This window comes from Acipenser ruthenus, chromosome 37 (assembly GCF_902713425.1).
Source record: "Acipenser ruthenus chromosome 37, fAciRut3.2 maternal haplotype, whole genome shotgun sequence".
NCBI lineage: Eukaryota > Metazoa > Chordata > Actinopteri > Acipenseriformes > Acipenseridae > Acipenser > Acipenser ruthenus.
The window spans coordinates 419797-437704 of record NC_081225.1 but is presented as its reverse complement, the minus strand read 5'-3'; the positions used below and the strand labels follow the sequence as shown (position 1 = coordinate 437704).

At 46.0% G+C, this 17908-nt stretch overlaps 1 protein-coding gene across 2 annotated transcripts; it reads right to left on the bottom strand.

Moving 5' to 3' along the window:
* Positions 1–2114: 2114 nt before the first annotated feature.
* Positions 2115–17799, bottom strand: LOC131706854 (long-chain-fatty-acid--CoA ligase 1-like). Of its 2 annotated transcripts, none has more exons than XM_059008722.1 (21): positions 17434–17799; positions 11739–11959; positions 11249–11363; positions 10827–10891; positions 10457–10558; positions 10155–10254; positions 9450–9628; positions 9253–9285; positions 8912–8963; positions 8710–8783; positions 8540–8617; positions 8217–8351; positions 8000–8134; positions 7725–7820; positions 7434–7506; positions 6869–6957; positions 5984–6100; positions 5651–5794; positions 5212–5313; positions 4936–5007; positions 2115–4805 (listed from the first exon to the last, which is right to left on the bottom strand). In XM_059008722.1, exons 2-21 carry the CDS (start codon positions 11949–11951, stop codon positions 4665–4667), a joined length of 2115 nt encoding a protein of 704 aa, XP_058864705.1. In that variant the 5' UTR covers positions 11952–11959; positions 17434–17799; the 3' UTR covers positions 2115–4664. The 2 variants fall into 2 exon arrangements, with proteins under 2 accessions (XP_058864705.1, XP_058864704.1); XM_059008721.1 differs by lacking the exon at positions 17434–17799 and adding an exon at positions 16531–16636.
* Positions 17800–17908: the final 109 nt, after the last annotated feature.

Sequence of the window (17908 nt, the reverse complement as noted above, 5' to 3'; positions counted from 1 at the left end):
AACACGCCCCCCCCCCGTACCCCCCCGTATGTACCTAATGTAAAGGTGCAGAATGCGATCATCAATATAACAGAGTCTCTGGCAGCGATCCAGGGAGCTGTGGCGCACACTCGACCGCGTTTAAAGACAGAACCAATTATCCCTCTTTGTTGTTAAACATGAAACATTACAGAAAGCGGTTCCTCTTTTAAATTACAGGTACAAGCGTTACATCCGATTGCGCTCTCAGCTGTCTTTTAATGCATTCTAATGATTTACAACTTCAATCATAGACCGCTGGATTAAAAGAAGCCTCCGCTTCACCCACTCAATAGGAAATGTTATTTAGGGGCTTAATCGTGTTTATACAACACCGGTCACAAGAAGACATATCCCGAGCTCGACTTCATTAGCAGGGCTCTGGCGAGAGATCAGAAGAGCGCACGCCAGGAAGATGAAACGCAACATCTTCAAACACCAGAGCGAACACGGGAACGTTTCCATTAAACAAGACGCGCCCCCTGCGTGTGCAGCGTCCACCCAGGATATGCTTTTTTTTAAGTTTTCTTCTAATAAATCTACCGTATTATTCTCAATTTCGATCTCCAATTTTCTTCACCTGTAAAACAAACTTCAAATGCCAGGAAATACGAATGGGCCGGCGGCCAGCGTCATCTTGGGAACCGGAATTTGAAAGGTTTCTTCAGTTACCCAACAGGTCTTAAAAAGCAGACACGTTTTTACCGAAAATCGATTCATTATTTATATATATATATATAAAGTATTGCTGCAAGAACCCTAGTGTAACTGATTGCGTGTGCCCAGATGAATTCTGAAGAGGGATCCCTCGTGTGGCCAGACTGCAGTAGTGCAAGTGGAGTTCACCTGGAACGAAGTGAAACACTAAGGGTCAGATGTACGAAGATGGGATTCGTCGCAGTGCGCATTTTCGTTATGCCAATTCACAAAGTGCACATTTTGTTGTACGTAGTAAGAAAACATATGTTAATGAAGAGAGCCGCAAAATATTAATTTAAATATTATTTGCGTCATCTTAGCGAAATCTTTAGCGAGAGGTGATCTATTGGTTTGTCGACATGAGGTGTCGGGTTTAAAAACAATAACATCTCGCACATACATTTACAGTTCTCGATGTATTTTAAATATAAACCATTGCGCTGAAACAACACTAATGTGTTTTGGGTACGCTACACATTACATTATGTACAGATATAAATCTGTACAGTAGACCTATAGTAAAATCAAATGAATAAATATCTAGCGCACTTTATTGTACTTTAGCCTACTGCTAACACAAAATAAATCACGCTGCTGCATTGTACACATTGGCAAAATATTATTTTGAATTTAAACTAAAGTTTTATTATTATTATTTATTATTATTATTATTATTATTATTAATAAACTTGGTATACTTAGTAGCCTAGACAATTAACACACAATAGATCCTGGTCCTCTACAGACACTCGGAAGGAGCTGGAGGGGTTAGCGGCACGTGTGTGCAGTCTGTTGCTCCCAACACGCTGGGGAAGCCAGAAAGGTCACAGGCATTTGTTTTCACGGCTTGTAAGTACACCCCGACTTTAAAATTAGGTACTTTGGTGTTCGTCTAAAAAATGCATTGAGCACAACTGGCAACACACGAGAAAAAACGTTAAGGTAAATGCCAGCAACAATTTTGACTGTTTAAAACGTGTTTTCAGAAGTCCTTAAATGGATGCAATTGTAGAACATCCCATTACAGTATTTTTGAACCCTCATCTCCACCTTGTTTTTGCGAATTTCTGCAGGAACGCCCAGAATTACATATTCATTTATGGCTAAATCGCAAATAAGAACTGTGGCTGCAAAGCATTCGTTAAAATGATGCTAACAGCATGCGTTTGTTTAGTAACTTTCACGCTTGTGAGGGTCTGGAACCAACTCCCCAGTAATGTTGTTGAAGCTGACACCCTGGGATCCTTCAAGAAGCTGCTTGATGAGATTCTGGGATCAATAAGCTACTAACAACCAAACGAGCAAGATGGGCTGAATGGCCTCCTCTCGTTTGTAAACTTTCTTATGTTCTTAACATCGACACAATACAGATACAAAACAAGATGCTTAAGAAAACATTTTCCAGTTCTGCATTTTTTTACTTCTGTAATTCACAAGAGACAAAACAGTGAAAAGAAGCGATAGAACATTTTCAACAAAAACAGCAATTGCTCATGATACAGCACACGTGATACAGCACACACAGACCCGACACTGAAATTACAACCGAGACGCTGTCGTGGTGCTCGGAGAGAAACCCAATAGCATAGCACTCCTAATTATGCAGAATCGCTTCTTTTGTTACACATGATTATTTGTTATTGATTAAAACCTTCATCCACCCTCTACCCGATACCTCGACAGTGGCAGCCTATTGCATTAGCGCGCTCCAGATCCCAGCCCTCCACTGAGCCACAGCCCACGGAAACCCTTTCCTAAGATCCTCTAGCGGGATTCCTACATACAGAAATACTACATTCCTGTGGTTTCATAAATATCACAATATACACAACAATTCAATTCATAATTAATACAAGCTGGCGTGTCTTCTACAACACGCTCGCTGAATTTAGTCAAGGCTATGCCGTTAACGTCACAGCAGCAATTCCTACCGTTAAAAGTAGTATACTATATTAACAATGGACCAATTGTAGCGATTTTCAGCAGTGAGTTTTGCCACACACCGAGACGACGTCGATTCAGCACGTTTCACAGTTGACCTGTTAATGGGACAACACTGCCCCCTTGTGGTCAGACTTTTGCAATGCAAGTTTTATTTTCTAGGTTTCCTCGGAATTGCAGTCAACCACCATCTATAACAGGGCTTCTCAACCCCGGTCCTGTCTGCTGGTTTTCATTCCAGCTCAATTACTTAACTAGACCCTTAATTGTACTGACAATGTGCTTAAACCTTTTTACTTGTGTTCAGCTCTTAAACAGTTGAAGATTTCAAGTTAGCTATATCATTTTATAAATAACTTGAAATGCAAATGTTTAAGAGCGGAAAACAAGTGAAAAGGTTTAATTAAGCAAATTATCAGTTAAATCAAGAGTCTAGTTAAGTAATTGAGAGCCTGGCTAGAATGAAAAGCAGCAGACACAGGGGGTCCGGGGTTCGAGAAGCTCTGCTTCAGACCATTAAAAAACAAAACACTATGATCAAAAAGTATTGCCTCCCATTTAAACAAACAAACAAACATAAAGATCGGTATTTATGAGACGATACTCAGAACAGGATTGAAATGTATGAGGTGTGTGAATATCTAGCGGTGCCCCTGTGCAGGTGTGTAAGACCCTCTGTGCATGTGTGTAGGTGTCTCTGTGCGTGTGTGCAAGAGTCTCTGTGCGTGTGTAAGAGTCTCTGTGCAGGTGTCTCTGTGCGTGTGTGTAGGGGTCCCTGTGTGTGTGTGCAAGAGTCTCTGTGCGTGTGTAAGAGTCTCTGTGCAGGTGTCTCTGTGCGTGTGTGTAGGGGTCCCTGTGTGTGTGTAAGAGTCTCTGTGCATGTGTGCAGGTGTCTCTGTGCAGGTGTCTCTGTGCGTGTGTGTAGGGGTCCCTGTGTGTGTGTGCAAGAGTCTCTGTGCGTGTGTGTAGGGGCCTCTGTGTGTGTAGGTGTCTCTCTGCAGATGTATTTACTAATCTATATGGTATTAACTGGTAAACAGATGTGTAATTGAAAATGATCAGGAGGGCTAGGTCCCTGCCACATGTAAACAGTTAATCTCCTCGTTCATTGTAATAACAACTCAAGGGGCTCCAGGACAATTTGGAGGAGCATCCTAATTCCTGTGCCCGGTCCAGTGCTCCGACACCCACAATGTAATTCAGTCCTAATACAGGTGCCCTGGCAGTGCAGTGTGTTAAGAACAGGGGGCTGCTATCAGCACTTCACTGAAATACCACGATCATGAATCAGCTCTCAGGAGCCGTCACGATGGGCTTCAGCTCAGACTCAGGACAGCTGCAGCTCAAAGGCAAACCCGTTCTCACTGCAGATGGGTCCCCTGCGTCGCAGAACTTTTTTTAAGACTGAATTGGTCCACAGAAATGACTTTGAACTTGAACTCAAGGAAGTCTGAACACTAACAGAGCCCGGGCAGTACCAAGAATACAGGCTACGTAATGATACAACACAAGCAGACGTTTCTAAACACAGAGACGGGAGGGTCATGCGAGTACATTAGTGAACATACAATTCCATTGCACAAGAACATATTAGAAAAAAAGAAACCGTGTTTAGTTCAGATCTGTTCTGCTAAAAAACCCTGGTTGGTTGGAAATGGGATCGCAAATTTCTCAAAGTACCAAGGTGAGCCACCTTCAGAGGAGCCTACACAACTTTCATACAAGTGACCACCCTTCCCTGATAAAGAAAGAGTCCCGGAGCTTTATAAATTCAAAAGGGGCTTCAAGTTAAATAAGAGGCAGCTCACTGTTTTCCCAGCAAGGGGCGCTGTGGATCACAGTTCTAGGTCTTCAGGTTTCCACTCGTCGGTCTCTCCCTTTCCTATTTTGCTGGTTTCTAGTGCAGTCCAGGCTGTGCAGCTTCTCTATTTTCCTGAATCTGCTGCAGCCGCCCCTCCCGCCCCCAGTCCTGCCCTGCCCCACCCACTGTCTGCTCTCAGGCTGGGTTAAAAGGCAGACTTGGAGTACAGCCTGCTGATCTGACCCTGGAACCGCTTCCGGATGTCGGCCCGTCTGGCTTTCATGGTCGGGGTGAGGAGCCCGTTGCAGATGCTGAACATTTCTGGATGAACGTAAAGATCTTTCACCTGGAGGGGAGGGGAGGGGAGGGGATGACGACATTTAAAATCAGCCTCAACTTAGTCCAGATTCCAAGCTGAGCTACACAACGCAGCTCTCAAATTAAAAGTGCTAATGATGACAGAGGGTTCACTCTACCTGTTCGAAGGACTTGAGCCCGGCTTCCTTCCCGAGTCTTGTCAGGTCTTCCAGGATTGCCTTCTTCACCTCCTGCAGTGGATGAGGAAGGAAACTCATTAGCACAGTGATACAGGCACAGTATGCTGCTGTGGTATCACACACTCCTCATTGCATTGTGAGGTGAGATCCAATAGAGAAAGCAGAGAAAGAGAGATTGCGGTTCAGAGAAGCATTGCATTCAATCTGAACACAAGCGTGGAAACCACTGCCCGGAGTGGCTGTAGTTTTAGTTACCTGATTCCTGCAGAGCTCATCGTACGATCCCACAATTCCCTTTTCCTGGGCCCAGCCAGTAAACACTTCTGGGTCGGGAACAACTATTCCGATAAGATGAGACTGAGAAACAGGATGAAATGGGATCAGGTTACCCTGAATGATCCAGAGTATCGAAATGCTTACTCACAGCTTGCAACACATTCTTCTCGGTAACACGAAAGAAATTGTATCTGTAGTATCAAAGCTAGAAATAAATCAGCTCAGAACGGCAATTTAAAAATTAGGGAACAACTAAAGTGAAACCATCCAAGTTTATTCTATTTTTAGTAAATTTGAAATCAGATCTCCTTGTGCAATATTGGTCGAAGCACAGATCAGCCTCCCTTCACAACACAATGTTACATTTCCTTTCATTCTCAGGAGAGCATTAAAGGGGCAGTGCTTTGGCCCGCGCTACCTGCAGACTGTCTCCGTGCACAAACACCTGCAGCAGGGCCGCGCTGCGCAGGTACACGTTCTCGATCTTCTCGGGGGCGATGTACTCGCCCTGCGACAGCTTGAACATGTGCTTCTTCCGGTCGATGATCTTCAGGGCTCCGTTCTGCAGGAGACGGGGCAATTAAACAAACAGGCATGTCAGAAACATGCAGCTACTGAAACGTTTTGCATCACCCTATAGAATGAACTAAATTCTGCTGAATAATGTTACGTTAACATATTGAATTACATACCGGATCAGCCCCGATAATGACTCGTGACTGCAGTTTGAACACATAAAAGCATGTCTCACCGGTAACCATTTCCCCACGTCCCCCGTGTGCAGCCAGCCCTGTGAGTCCAGCGCCTCGGACGTCTTCTCTGCATCCTTCAGATAGCCCTGAAACACGCTGGGCCCTTTAATACAGATCTGCAAACACAGAGGCAGAGGCAGGAAAGAGGGAGCAATAAGCACGTGTATCCGTTTCATTCTGTGACGACGTCTGGCTGCGTTTAATTAAATCAATCACATTTTAATCTACTGAAGGAGGAACACACTCGGAAGCATGTTCATAGAGACAAGATAAGATACAAAAATGATAATAAATTCATCCCTTATTAGAATTCAGAACTCAGAATTCAGAACTCAGAGAATAAAACTCAAAAAAGTAACTCAAATGAAAACTTGTCTGCAGATATTTATCATTCTGTATCACAAGACATTTTAATTCAGAAAACATTCACAGCCAACCAAGTGTACAGAGGACTGAGACTGGGGGAGGGACGTTCTGTATTAGAAGCTAATCTAAAGCATGTTCCTTTAAACCATTCTCTGAAATAAGCAAAAAGCAACATTTTGTAATGTCGTCAAATAAAACAGGCTTGGGGAATCGCAGAAATACTAATGTCATGGTCTCTCTTGTTTTAATGAAATTCATATCAATCCCTGCTTCTAAGACTTGCAATACTGCCAGCGATTAGTCCAATCGCAATGACCAATAAACCTACCTTAGAACTAACACTATTTAAAATTATGTTTCATGTGTACGGTAAAGCAATGTAAAACTTTAAATGTCCATCTCAGACCTTTATGGATCAATAACCTGGGCTGCAGAGGAAGGCTAATTTGTATCCCTGATATCCACGCTGGACAAGAGTGGCCCAGGCTGGAGCCCCACTGAGCATCTGCCCCTCTCACCTCCCCCTCTCCGTTTGATGCCAGGTAGTTCATCTCCTCGATATCCACCACTTTCACCAAGGCACAGGGCAGCGGGGCGCCGACGTGACCTGAGAGTCAGAGCACAGATCAGTATGGAGAGTAGAGTCTATACATACACACACACACACACACACACGAGACACACACACACGAGACACACGAGACAGACACACACGAGACACACACAAATGAGACACGAGACACGAGACACACACACATGAGACACGAGACACACACACATGAGACACACACACACATGACATAGACACCTAACACAGACATGCGCACACACAAACAAACAAAAAAAAGGAGACACACACACACACAAACAGAGGCAGACATGCACACACACACACACACACACACACACGCCCAGAGACAGACACACAGCATGCACTCTGAAAATAGTGGTTCCTCATTCTCATCCTGTACTGCTTTCAGTGCCCTTAAAATAGCACAGACTGGACAGAGTAAAAAATCTAGAGAATATGCAGAGAGACTTGCGCTCTCATGCATCGCGTTTCTGTGCCGGGTGTGTCCTTACCTGCAGTCCAGTCTCCTGGCATGGAGAAGGTGCAGCCGGCAGTGCACTCAGTCTGCCCATAACCTTCGAATATCTGCAGGGAGGAGGAGACAAACCACACAGGGACTGGGGTGAGGCACCGCTGGAGTTCTTTAGCAAGTAAGAATGTGTGTGTGTGAGTGAGATATATATATATATATTATATATAAAAAATAAATAAATGAGCTTACACTTCTCACCTCAGAACCTGCCTGCAACTCACAAGGCTAATAATATTGCAAATGAAATCACCCACATTCTCTGTGGTCTTACCAAGCAGCCCAGCACAGCCCGGAGGAAGGTGAGCACGCTGGGGGAGATGGGTGCCGACGCGGTTAATATAAACCTCAGGTTTCCACCCAGACTGGCCTGGAAAAGAGCAGACCATTGGGAAAGGGAGTTACACATTGCAGTTAACACTAGCCGGGTTCTTCTCCAGATGGAGCCGTCTCGCTGGGCTCCGTCTGAAAGTCAGACGCTGGTGCTCCTCACAGTTCTGGGGTTGGCACACGTGCTGCACACTGAGGTCTGAGAGTCCGAAGCCTCACCTGGATCCTGTTGAAGAGCAGCAGGTCCCAGAAGCTGTTGTTCCTCACAATGCCGCTGCTCAGCTCTGCCTGCTTCCATCGTACTGCATACTGCAGGACAGCCCTCCTCAGAGGGGAGGCGACGCTTCCCAGGATCTGACAGCGAGACGACAGGACAGTGAGCCATGACTCTGCATGGCTTAGAGACAGAGAAAAAGACAAGAATAAAAAACCAAACCTTGTCATAGATCCTGTTGAGAAGCCGAGGCACCACGGGGAAGAAGGTTGGCTTGAGGGTCTTGATGTCGTCCATGAGAAGCTGGATATCGCCCTGATAGAACCCGACTCGGGCGCCGTGGCAGAACATGGAGACCTGCCATGAAGAGTAGAGCGGCACTGATCAGAACCCAGGAGCAGCCGGGAACATTCCCGCCCGGACACCGAGACTCAAACCATCAGTGAGGAGAGGAGTTAGTCTTGAAGGACCGAGCAAAGCGCCCTGGCATTGCTCTACAGGCTGGAAAAGGCATTGTGTGACGTGTAGGAATGCAGGGCTCCTACCTGGATCATCCTTTCAAACATGTGAGCGAGCGGCAGGTATGAAATGGTGACGTCTTCCTGGCGGATCACAAATGAACCCTGAGAGAGTAACACAAACAAAGCGCTGGAGTCACTCGGGGGTCACTCAGGGGGCTGGGCGGGTTCAAGAACTCCCAGGAACGCACACCCACCTCCAGGATCTTGATCACAGACGAGGTGTTGGACGCTATGTTCCCGTGAGTGATCATCGCCCCTTTGGGTTTGCCTGTCAGAAGGGAGAGACAGACCTCATTACCTTCCTCTCGATCACACACACACACGCCCCTCGCTGCCTTGGGGGATTCATGCCCATACTGCATGTTGGAGGATTCACTCAGAATGTAGAAAACGTACCTGTGGTTCCACTGGTAAAGCACACCACAGCTAGATCCTCGGGCCGTGGGGGCTGGAAACAAAATCAGGCTTTAATTTCCATTTAAAGAAGCAGCCATAAAAACTATTCAAAGGGAAACTGCAAATCTGATAAATCTGCGCTCCGCCTCCCGCCCCCCCATGAGCGAAGAACAAGCCAATCATAGCTGCCCCACCAATAAAGGGATTGAGATTATTTTCACTGCCCGTCGTCATCCTCTAAATCACTTTATGTTTCAGTGAAGTTGTACATTCAATACAATAGGAGGATCAGCACATTCAAGCAGTGCAGAAATTATACAGGATCTTGCAGAAACACTTACGACCGGGGCTTTGTGATTCTGACGACCTTGTTCCTAAGAAAAAGAAAGAAAGGAGACAAATAAGGACTTATGAAAGATTTTTAAAAAGTGAGGACCTGTACATGTGTGTGTGTGAGAGAGAGAGAGATACACACACACAAAGACAAATACAGTACACACTCCAGCAGACACCGTGCGTGTGTATCAGTCAGACCTACCATGATGTCACGGAACTGCAGTATCTCCACCCCGCAGTTCCTCCCCCTCTCCAGCAGGGCGGCATCGCACGAGTTCATGAGGATGATGGTTTTGAGGCCGGGGGTCAGAGACTGCTCCACATTGGTCAGCAGAGTCCCCGCCTTCTCAGGCTTGTCACAGATCACCATGGAGATCTCCGCTAGAAACAGAACATGTGAAACCAGGACAGACAGACAGGCAGACAGACAGACAGACATCCTTTCTGAATCATAGAACACTTGTAGGCGAAGTCTTCTCAGATTTAAATACTAGTAAATAAAATTCATTAAAAAAAAAAACTCTCTTCCAAATAATAGATGCCTAAGAGACTATTACAAGCCAAACTGAAGCTACAATGGAGCCAAAGTCCCTTATGATTTCTGATCTACGTTATACAATGTCTGAAGATTCCTGTATAGTACCAGACATATGCTGTGAATTTCTCATATTTGCTTTTTTTCTTTTCCCAGCGGCAACATCGCTGAAATCCACGTCTTTGTTGTGTTTTTTTCATTACAAAATGTATTCCAGTTACATAAGCACAGGATAATGACTCCAGACAATCTCTCTTTTCCAGAGTGCCTGTACAATGCATGTTCAGTTCATTGGTTTCTATGGGAGATGCTGAATGAATGAGGAGGTGAAGGACTGCACACAAAACCTGGAGCTCCTTTCCAGTCACTCACCGATATTGAGAATGTGCACCATCGCCTCTTCACCCAGAGTGTCATACAGAGGGACCACAGTCATGGAGTAAGTGTAACAGGCCAGCTCAGCAACCACCCACTGAGACGAGACACAGGGCAACGAGAGGAGAGATTAGACATGGGACAAATATTTCATCATGTTTGCAAAAAGGCTGTGGGCTGACTGGTCTCTCTAAACAGTGTGCTAGCTGTTTCATAATAATGCATGGTTTGAAAACAGCTCTCATTAGTTATGTGAGCAGCAGCTTGCACTGAGACTGGGGAAGGTTACAGTTTGGTACCTCGGGTCGGTTCTGTGCGAAGACCCCGATGAACTGGTCTGGAGAAGGCAGACAGCCTCTGTGCAGGAGGCCCGAGCCCAAAAACTCAGCCTGGTCCGAAACCTGAACACAAGAACCAACCAATCACACAACACTGACAGCATGAATGTCACAGGGGGTGAAACACAGCTCATGACAGCACCAAGGACTGCCAATTCTGAATCCCCACTGCAAGACCCCTTGTAGGCAAAGTCTATTCAGCTCCGCCACAGTAAACCACAAACATACTGAATTAAGGATATTTTATCTTCCCTTCTAAAGCCATGTTCTTAAACTATTTCTCCAGATTGTTTTGACTGACGGCCGTACTGGGGCAGGGAGGTGCTCTTACCTCTTTGTAGGAGATCCACTCGTAGGGACCTTTGGGTTTCCTGAACCCGAGGCAGGGTCCTTCACCTGGAGACACAAAGATAGACATTAAACTGTAGGGCAGGAGACTCCGTGACTGCCAGGCTTGAAAGAGTTACTGTTCCCACATTGTCTGGAGATGGAGCTGTTTCATCTGTCAAGGGCAGCATCAAATAACACTAAAGGCCTGAAACTTCCAACATTCAGTTCATTTCTTTCCAGCGGGAATGTCCTGGATTCCTAATTATTTCCACATTCTGCACTTCTTTTAATGGATGTTGAGTCCAATGTGACGGAAACTCTTGCCACGGAGTGTGAATGGGCCCCGTCTGCACTGCTTCCTCTGAAGAGAGCCCACCCGGCTCTACAAACACCAGCACACATGTCTGTAGAAATCTGCCCAACCTGAGATCTGCAGCCCCCTCTGGAACATCTCGTAGGCCGTCTTCGTGTCCTTGTAGTAAAAGTCCAACAGAGTCTCATCCTTCAGAAGAGCCGACCTCCGGCAGCTGGGGTCTCCCTTCAGCACAGACAAAACAACACAAGGATTGAGTGACACTGCACCGCTGAGTAACCGTGGAGTTCAACCATTCCCAAACCCTCCCCCAATCGTGCCCCAAACAAACAGAATGTCCCACTCACCTCCCCTCCACAGATATCCAGGCTGCTCTCTCCCACTCCCCTCCACAGATCAGGCTGTTCCCTCCCCCCTTCTGCACAGATCAATGTTGTTCCCTCCCCACCCCCCCACATTCCTGCACAGACTGGCTGTTCCCTCCCCACTGTTGCACAGATCAGCCTGTTGTCTCTCCATCCCCCACACTCCTGCACAGATCAGGCCACTCCCCCCACACTCCTACACAGAGAGGCTGTTCCCACCTCACTCCCCCCTCACCTGCACTGGTACAGACTGATGCTCCAGGTCGCATGGTGCCCGGATGGGCCGTGGTCGCGTGGCCAGCCAGTAAGCAGTGAGAGTGGCGAAGGCACCCAGCCCGATCAGAGACGATGTGGACAGGCTGTGGACGTACTTTCGGATCTCCTCAAAGTCTGGGAATCGCAGGCTGCCCTGGGCCCCCAGACTCTTCAGCAACTCCTGGATCTGCATGCTGCTGACTGGGGAATAGAATAACAGCGATTACATGGACAGCACTGAACAAGAAGAACTCCAGCCACCTAGTGTCCAGACATGCTGCAGTCCGAGGAGTCCGACATCCCAATCATGGAGCAAGTCACGCTACATATACTGCTTTGATACAAAATCTCAGTTCTGGCTACGCATCCCATTTAAGCAACTTGCGTGGTGCTACATTGAGCCTCAGCCCTGTCCATCCACCAGCATGATCAGAGAACAAGAGCTGTGGCCACTGTTCATGGAGTACCCGGCCAATTCAATTGGGAGGGACTGCACTGCCTCCACACCGACACCTAGCTTGCTCCCGACGAACTGCAACTATTGTAGGGGAAGGGGCGGGCAGTTGGAGGGAGAGAGAAAGCTACTGGCTGAGAAAAAACTGGTGTTCTGGACCAAGCAATCAAACGCTTGCGGTCATCAGCTGGCAAATAAGCAAAAGCAAGTTTGTGAAGCGCTGGTACCCGCAGAGGCAGGGCTTTGTCCTCAGATCTGAGAATTGTTTGTCTTCAGGAAGAAGGCAAACAAGCTGCTGTCAATGAGAGGGCAGATCCCCATCAATAAAACCACTGGTGTTCAGCCTGGACTGGCAAGAGAGGGCTTTCTTTGTTACGCTGCAGGAGGCTTAATGAACAGCCGATACTCTCAGGAAGGTTCTCACAGCGTCACCATTCAGCAGGATTGCAGCTTGTTCCAAACACATACTGCGCACAATTCACCAACACATCCTTTCCCCTTGTGACCAACCACAGTCACACTTCACCACCGTGACCAGAAAAAAAGCATATGTCAGGATGGGGAAGTCATTTTGTCAAGAATACCTCTCATTTACAGTTGCTTTATATAATTTTAAAAAGCTCTTTAATCCAACTACTGACTTTACTAGAAGATCTGAAGGGATCACAATCCATTCAAATATTTATATGCTCTATTGTGTAACACTGTGCCCTGTAATAACCCCAGAAAGCACGTTCCAGAGTGGGATTCAGGCCACAGCGCGCACTTGCTTCCTTTTCAGCATGATCTATCCTTTCCCATTTATCATTCTGCAGCCCTGAATAGGGCTCTGTCTCTTTAAATGGGTTGTGGTAAAAAGGCAGTGTGATCCCAGGCTCCTGAAATCCCAGCCCTGAATGAGTTCCAGGCCCTTTCATTCCCTGCAATTACTCCCAAGTCTCTCCGCGGCACGGCCTGACCTCTCACCCACTTCCCAAAGGGGGCCAGGCAGCCGGGACAATGGGGTGCGGAGCCGCCAGCTCAAAAGAAAGGAGGGAGAGGGATGAAAAGAGGATGATGCAATACCCTAGAACTTGTACTCTGGTGACACGACCACATGAATCTTTGAAGAAAAGCCTTTGCAAGCTGAAGCTCAGTTTATACACATGGACTGCTCAATATCACTTACACAGACAACTACAGCCTGTTCAGAAAGGGCTATGGAAAAACACAGACAGATGCAGATATACAGTGAAACACACACACAGATATTCAGCTATACAGTGCAGGTGGATCTGCACTGTCACAGGTGGAAAAGGGACGACCTGATTGGTCCTGAACACAGGAGAATTTTGACATTAAGCGATTGACGAATTCCTCATAAATAAGAGCAGAAAAGCTTTGACTCCAGAAGTGAGCATCAGGTGGACAGGAGATCGTGTCAGACCATGGTTTTAAACATCATCAGGTAAATGCCATTAAAACGGAACACTTTCAAAATGCAGCAACAAGAACAAACAATATTACAAATCTAGTTCCATTATCAGCTTTATTTTCGCTGTGCACAAAAGTACAAGCTGAATAAGTAAAGGTGTTTGGCTCGAGTGCTGAGGAATCTCTCATTGGTTCTTTTGTAGTACAAATGTGATTCATGCTGCACCCCACCCAAAAAACAAAACAATACAAAACAAACAGGTTTTAAGAGATGCTGGAAGAGTCTTTCTGGCCATAGCAGAGCAGCCCCTCAGTGTGCTGGTAAAGATTAGTGTTTCAATGCCTTCCGCCCCGTCCCTCTCTCTGGTGGAATGCACCGTCTGCAAAATTGAAGCAGCACACAGCTGAATCCCTGCACCCCCTAAACACACAGCAAGGACCCCACTGCCTCTGCACCCCTAAACACACACTGACACAGCAAGGACCCCACTGCCTCTGCACCCCTAAACACACAGTGACACAGCAAGGACCCCACTGCCTCTGCACCCCCTAAACACACAGTGACACAGCAAGGACCCCACTGCCGCTGCACCCCCTAAACACACACAGTGACACAGCAAGGAGCCCACTGCCTCTGCACCCCCTAAACACACACTGACACAGCAAGGACCCCACTGCTCTCCTGAGGACTAAGGGGCCTCGCTTACACAGAAAGCACGGGGTGCAAAGGTATTGCAGTTAGTGATTTGAAAGTATTACTGTTGCAAACTGGTCACGTGACTTCAGAGCGACCCTGTTTGAGACCAAACCAACACCTCTCAATAACAGCTTAGCAACGACTCTGCACAGTCTTGCAACCTAGTAATGGAAGTATATGTACATGATAATCTCAGCATCAGTAGAAATGATCCGAACAGAGGGAGGAGGCGTGTGTATGTGACACTCTGCTCTGTCTCGACAGCTTCGTTTGCACGGACTTGAAACACAGGCGACAGAGAATTAGCCAAGAGAACATTCCTCTCTGCTAATTCATACTAAACAGGCTGCACAGTGCACACACACGATGCAGAACAGCTACAGAAAACGCTTTCTAAAAAACAAGACAAGTCTGTTTCTTTTTGTGATAGCAAACATGTAAGATATGAATTACCAAAGGTACAGTATAAGATCAGTGCATGGTTGTCTGTTTAAATTTATTTCTCTTTACAGAACATGTATCTAAAACCATGAAGACGTGTGCAATAGCAGAGCAGCTAGTGTTACTCCAAGGAGACAGTGTTTTTGTGCTTGCAACGATCACTAGCATTCTCTACAAATAATGCACTGCAATACAGATCCACACTTTCCCTTTAATCCCTCAGTACACACGTGACTAGTAGGACCGGTTTTCTTTCCAGACACAGCAATTATAAAACAGGGCTGCACTGCAGTCCAACCCACATAACCTCAGGACACAGGCTTCTGTGAAGAAATCCAAACATACCTCACAGAGAACTGAGACCCCAACCATTCCAAAATACAAACATACCTCACAGAGAACTGAGACCCCAACCACTCCAAAATACAAACATACCTCACAGAGAACTGAGACCCCAACCATTCCAAAATACAAACATACCTCACAGAGAACTGAGACCCCAACCATTCCAAAATACAAACATACCTCACAGAGAACTGAGACCCCAACCATTCCAAAATACAAACATACCTCACAGAGAACTGAGACCCCAACCATTCCAAAATACAAACATACCTCACAGAGAACTGAGACCCCAACCATTCCAAAATACAAACATACCTCACAGAGAACTGAGACCCCAACCATTCCAAAATACAAACATACCTCACAGAGAACTGAGACCCCAACCATTCCGAAATACAAACATACCTCACAGAGAACTGAGACCCCAACCATTCTCAAATACAAACGGTCCGTTTGGTAAACGCACAGAGTCTGGTTCGCTTGCAAAACGTCAAATGTGAACAACTGCTGGACTCGGTCCTTTTGCACACAGGAACCGAGCTACACAAGGTAACCGGACTCGGAAGTCAACATTTTGCACAGTTTAGTTTGCATTCTGAGGAAGCAAGTAGAGCAGAACATCAGATTACCACCCCCAGGTCATTCTCATCAAGGTACACATTCTCCTTGGTTTGGTATCAGACCACGTGACCCACCTGAAATTGTATTAGACTTCAGTCAGTGTAACCTCAGAGCGATTGAAGAGAGGAATGCAAACCTGTTGACAGACTCTCGACAAGCTAATACAAATACACGAGCTCCAAACCGCATTCAAACTCAGCCCTGCTCAAAGCTTCCATTCTTTGTTAAATCAAGCTGGGGAGAGAGTTTCTGTTCCCTAATGTGGTGAATCTCTAAAGGGCTGGTATTGAAACGTCATTAGTTTGGTATTAATAGTTTAGTATTTTTTTCACTGTTCATTTAAGTAAATTATTATAATATTTACATGAAATCAGTTCAAAAGAAGCCCCCAAAACGTGTGAATGTGATTAAAAGGTTACACAGATAGCCAGTCAAGGGAATAACCGACTGGCTGAAAACAGAGAACTGACAAACATTTCAGCAACACGGACATGAGCGCACATTCAGTGAACAGCAGCAACAGTAAAAGCACCACTTGATGTTAAATCATTCAATTGTAAATCTCTCCGAGTAGGACCTTTAAAAACAACAGCTTTATCAGAGCATTACGTTTTTCAGCAGTCATCACAACTCAAAGCAGCTGCAGGTTTACTTGTTAATTGGGACCCTCCCGTGATTGCTGTGGGGAGCGCACCCCGGCTCGTGCCGCACTAATGAACAGTGTCTGTTCTGCACACGGAGTAGGCTTGTCAGAAACGTACATTGCGTGTACTTGTAACACGGGGCTAACACAACACTTACTTTCACAAAGTAAAGCAAGTATGTCAAAATATTCACTGCTGGTGAATCCTCCTAGTCCGCTTGCATCTCTAAACTCGGCAGAGTCCAGCATAGGATTAATAGTCTTATTATGAACAGCACGACATTTCTATTTTTTATTTGTTTATTTAGCAGACGCCTTTATCCAAGGCGACTTACAGAGACTAGGGTGTGTGAACTATGCATCAGCTGCAGAGTCACTTACAACTACGTCTCACCCGAAAGACGGAGCACAAGGAGGTTAAGTGACTTGCTCAGGGTCACACAATGAGTCAGTGGCGGAGGTGGGATTTGAACCGGGGACCTCCTGGTTACAAGCCCTTTTCTTTAACCACCGGACATCACACACTCCTCCCTTTCAGATATAAAATAAATGTGTGCAATTGAGCAAGCACTCAAGACACGGTACACGAGAGAGAGAGAGAGAGAGAGAGAGAGAGAGAGAGAGAGAGAGAGAGAGAGAGAGAGAGAGAGAGAGAGAGAGAGAGAGAGAGAGAGAGAGAGAACCAATACACATATTTACAAAGGAATGTTACAAACCTGTGGGGAAAGCGCGGAGCAAACACGTTTAATTACCGAAACACCGCATTACTTATTCAGGAGGCTATTTATTTTGCACACTGACCACGTTTTGGTTTGTCATAAAACGGGCTACTTATGTCATTGAAGCCATAATTACTCCGCATAAACATTCGCTTTGAGTTCTCCACAACAATAACCCAAACCCCGCAGGTCTTATTTAGGGGTATCATTACATGCATTGTTATTTTTTATAGACGCGGTATACAATAAGTTTAATTGTATGTAATCGACAATGCATTACAGTTCTGTTGTGTGTGCCTCTAATTGTTTCGTCGTGAAAGTAAAGAAGAGAAAACAAATTACCTGACTGACAATAAAACACCGTGCACGAGCTGCTGCCGCCGCTCCAAACTTTGCAAAGAACTTTACCAGAAAAAAAAAACAAAAACCTGTGGAGCAGAGAACGCCTGGCGTCCCCGCTACGTCACCTAAGAATAGACCGCCCCCTTGTGACGTCGACGTCCTAACTCGAGCGAGATGCTGAAGTACTGCTGATTCCCAATTTTGTTTAGGAAAGAACAGAAGACAGAATCAGTTTGGAGTTCCATTAATACGTCTTCTCTCCCACACACAGCCATAGGTTAGGATACTGTTTGCGCTGCACAGTTAGACATTTACTTAAGAGCACGGAAGAAGGCAGCAACTACCAGTGCGCATTTATGGAATAAAAAACACCTAACACTCCCCGCGCGTGTTGTGTCTCGGTGTAAGAGCTGTAACAGAGCCAGCAACGTGTGAAATACAAATACAGACAGCTACTGAACCTGGATTAATAGAC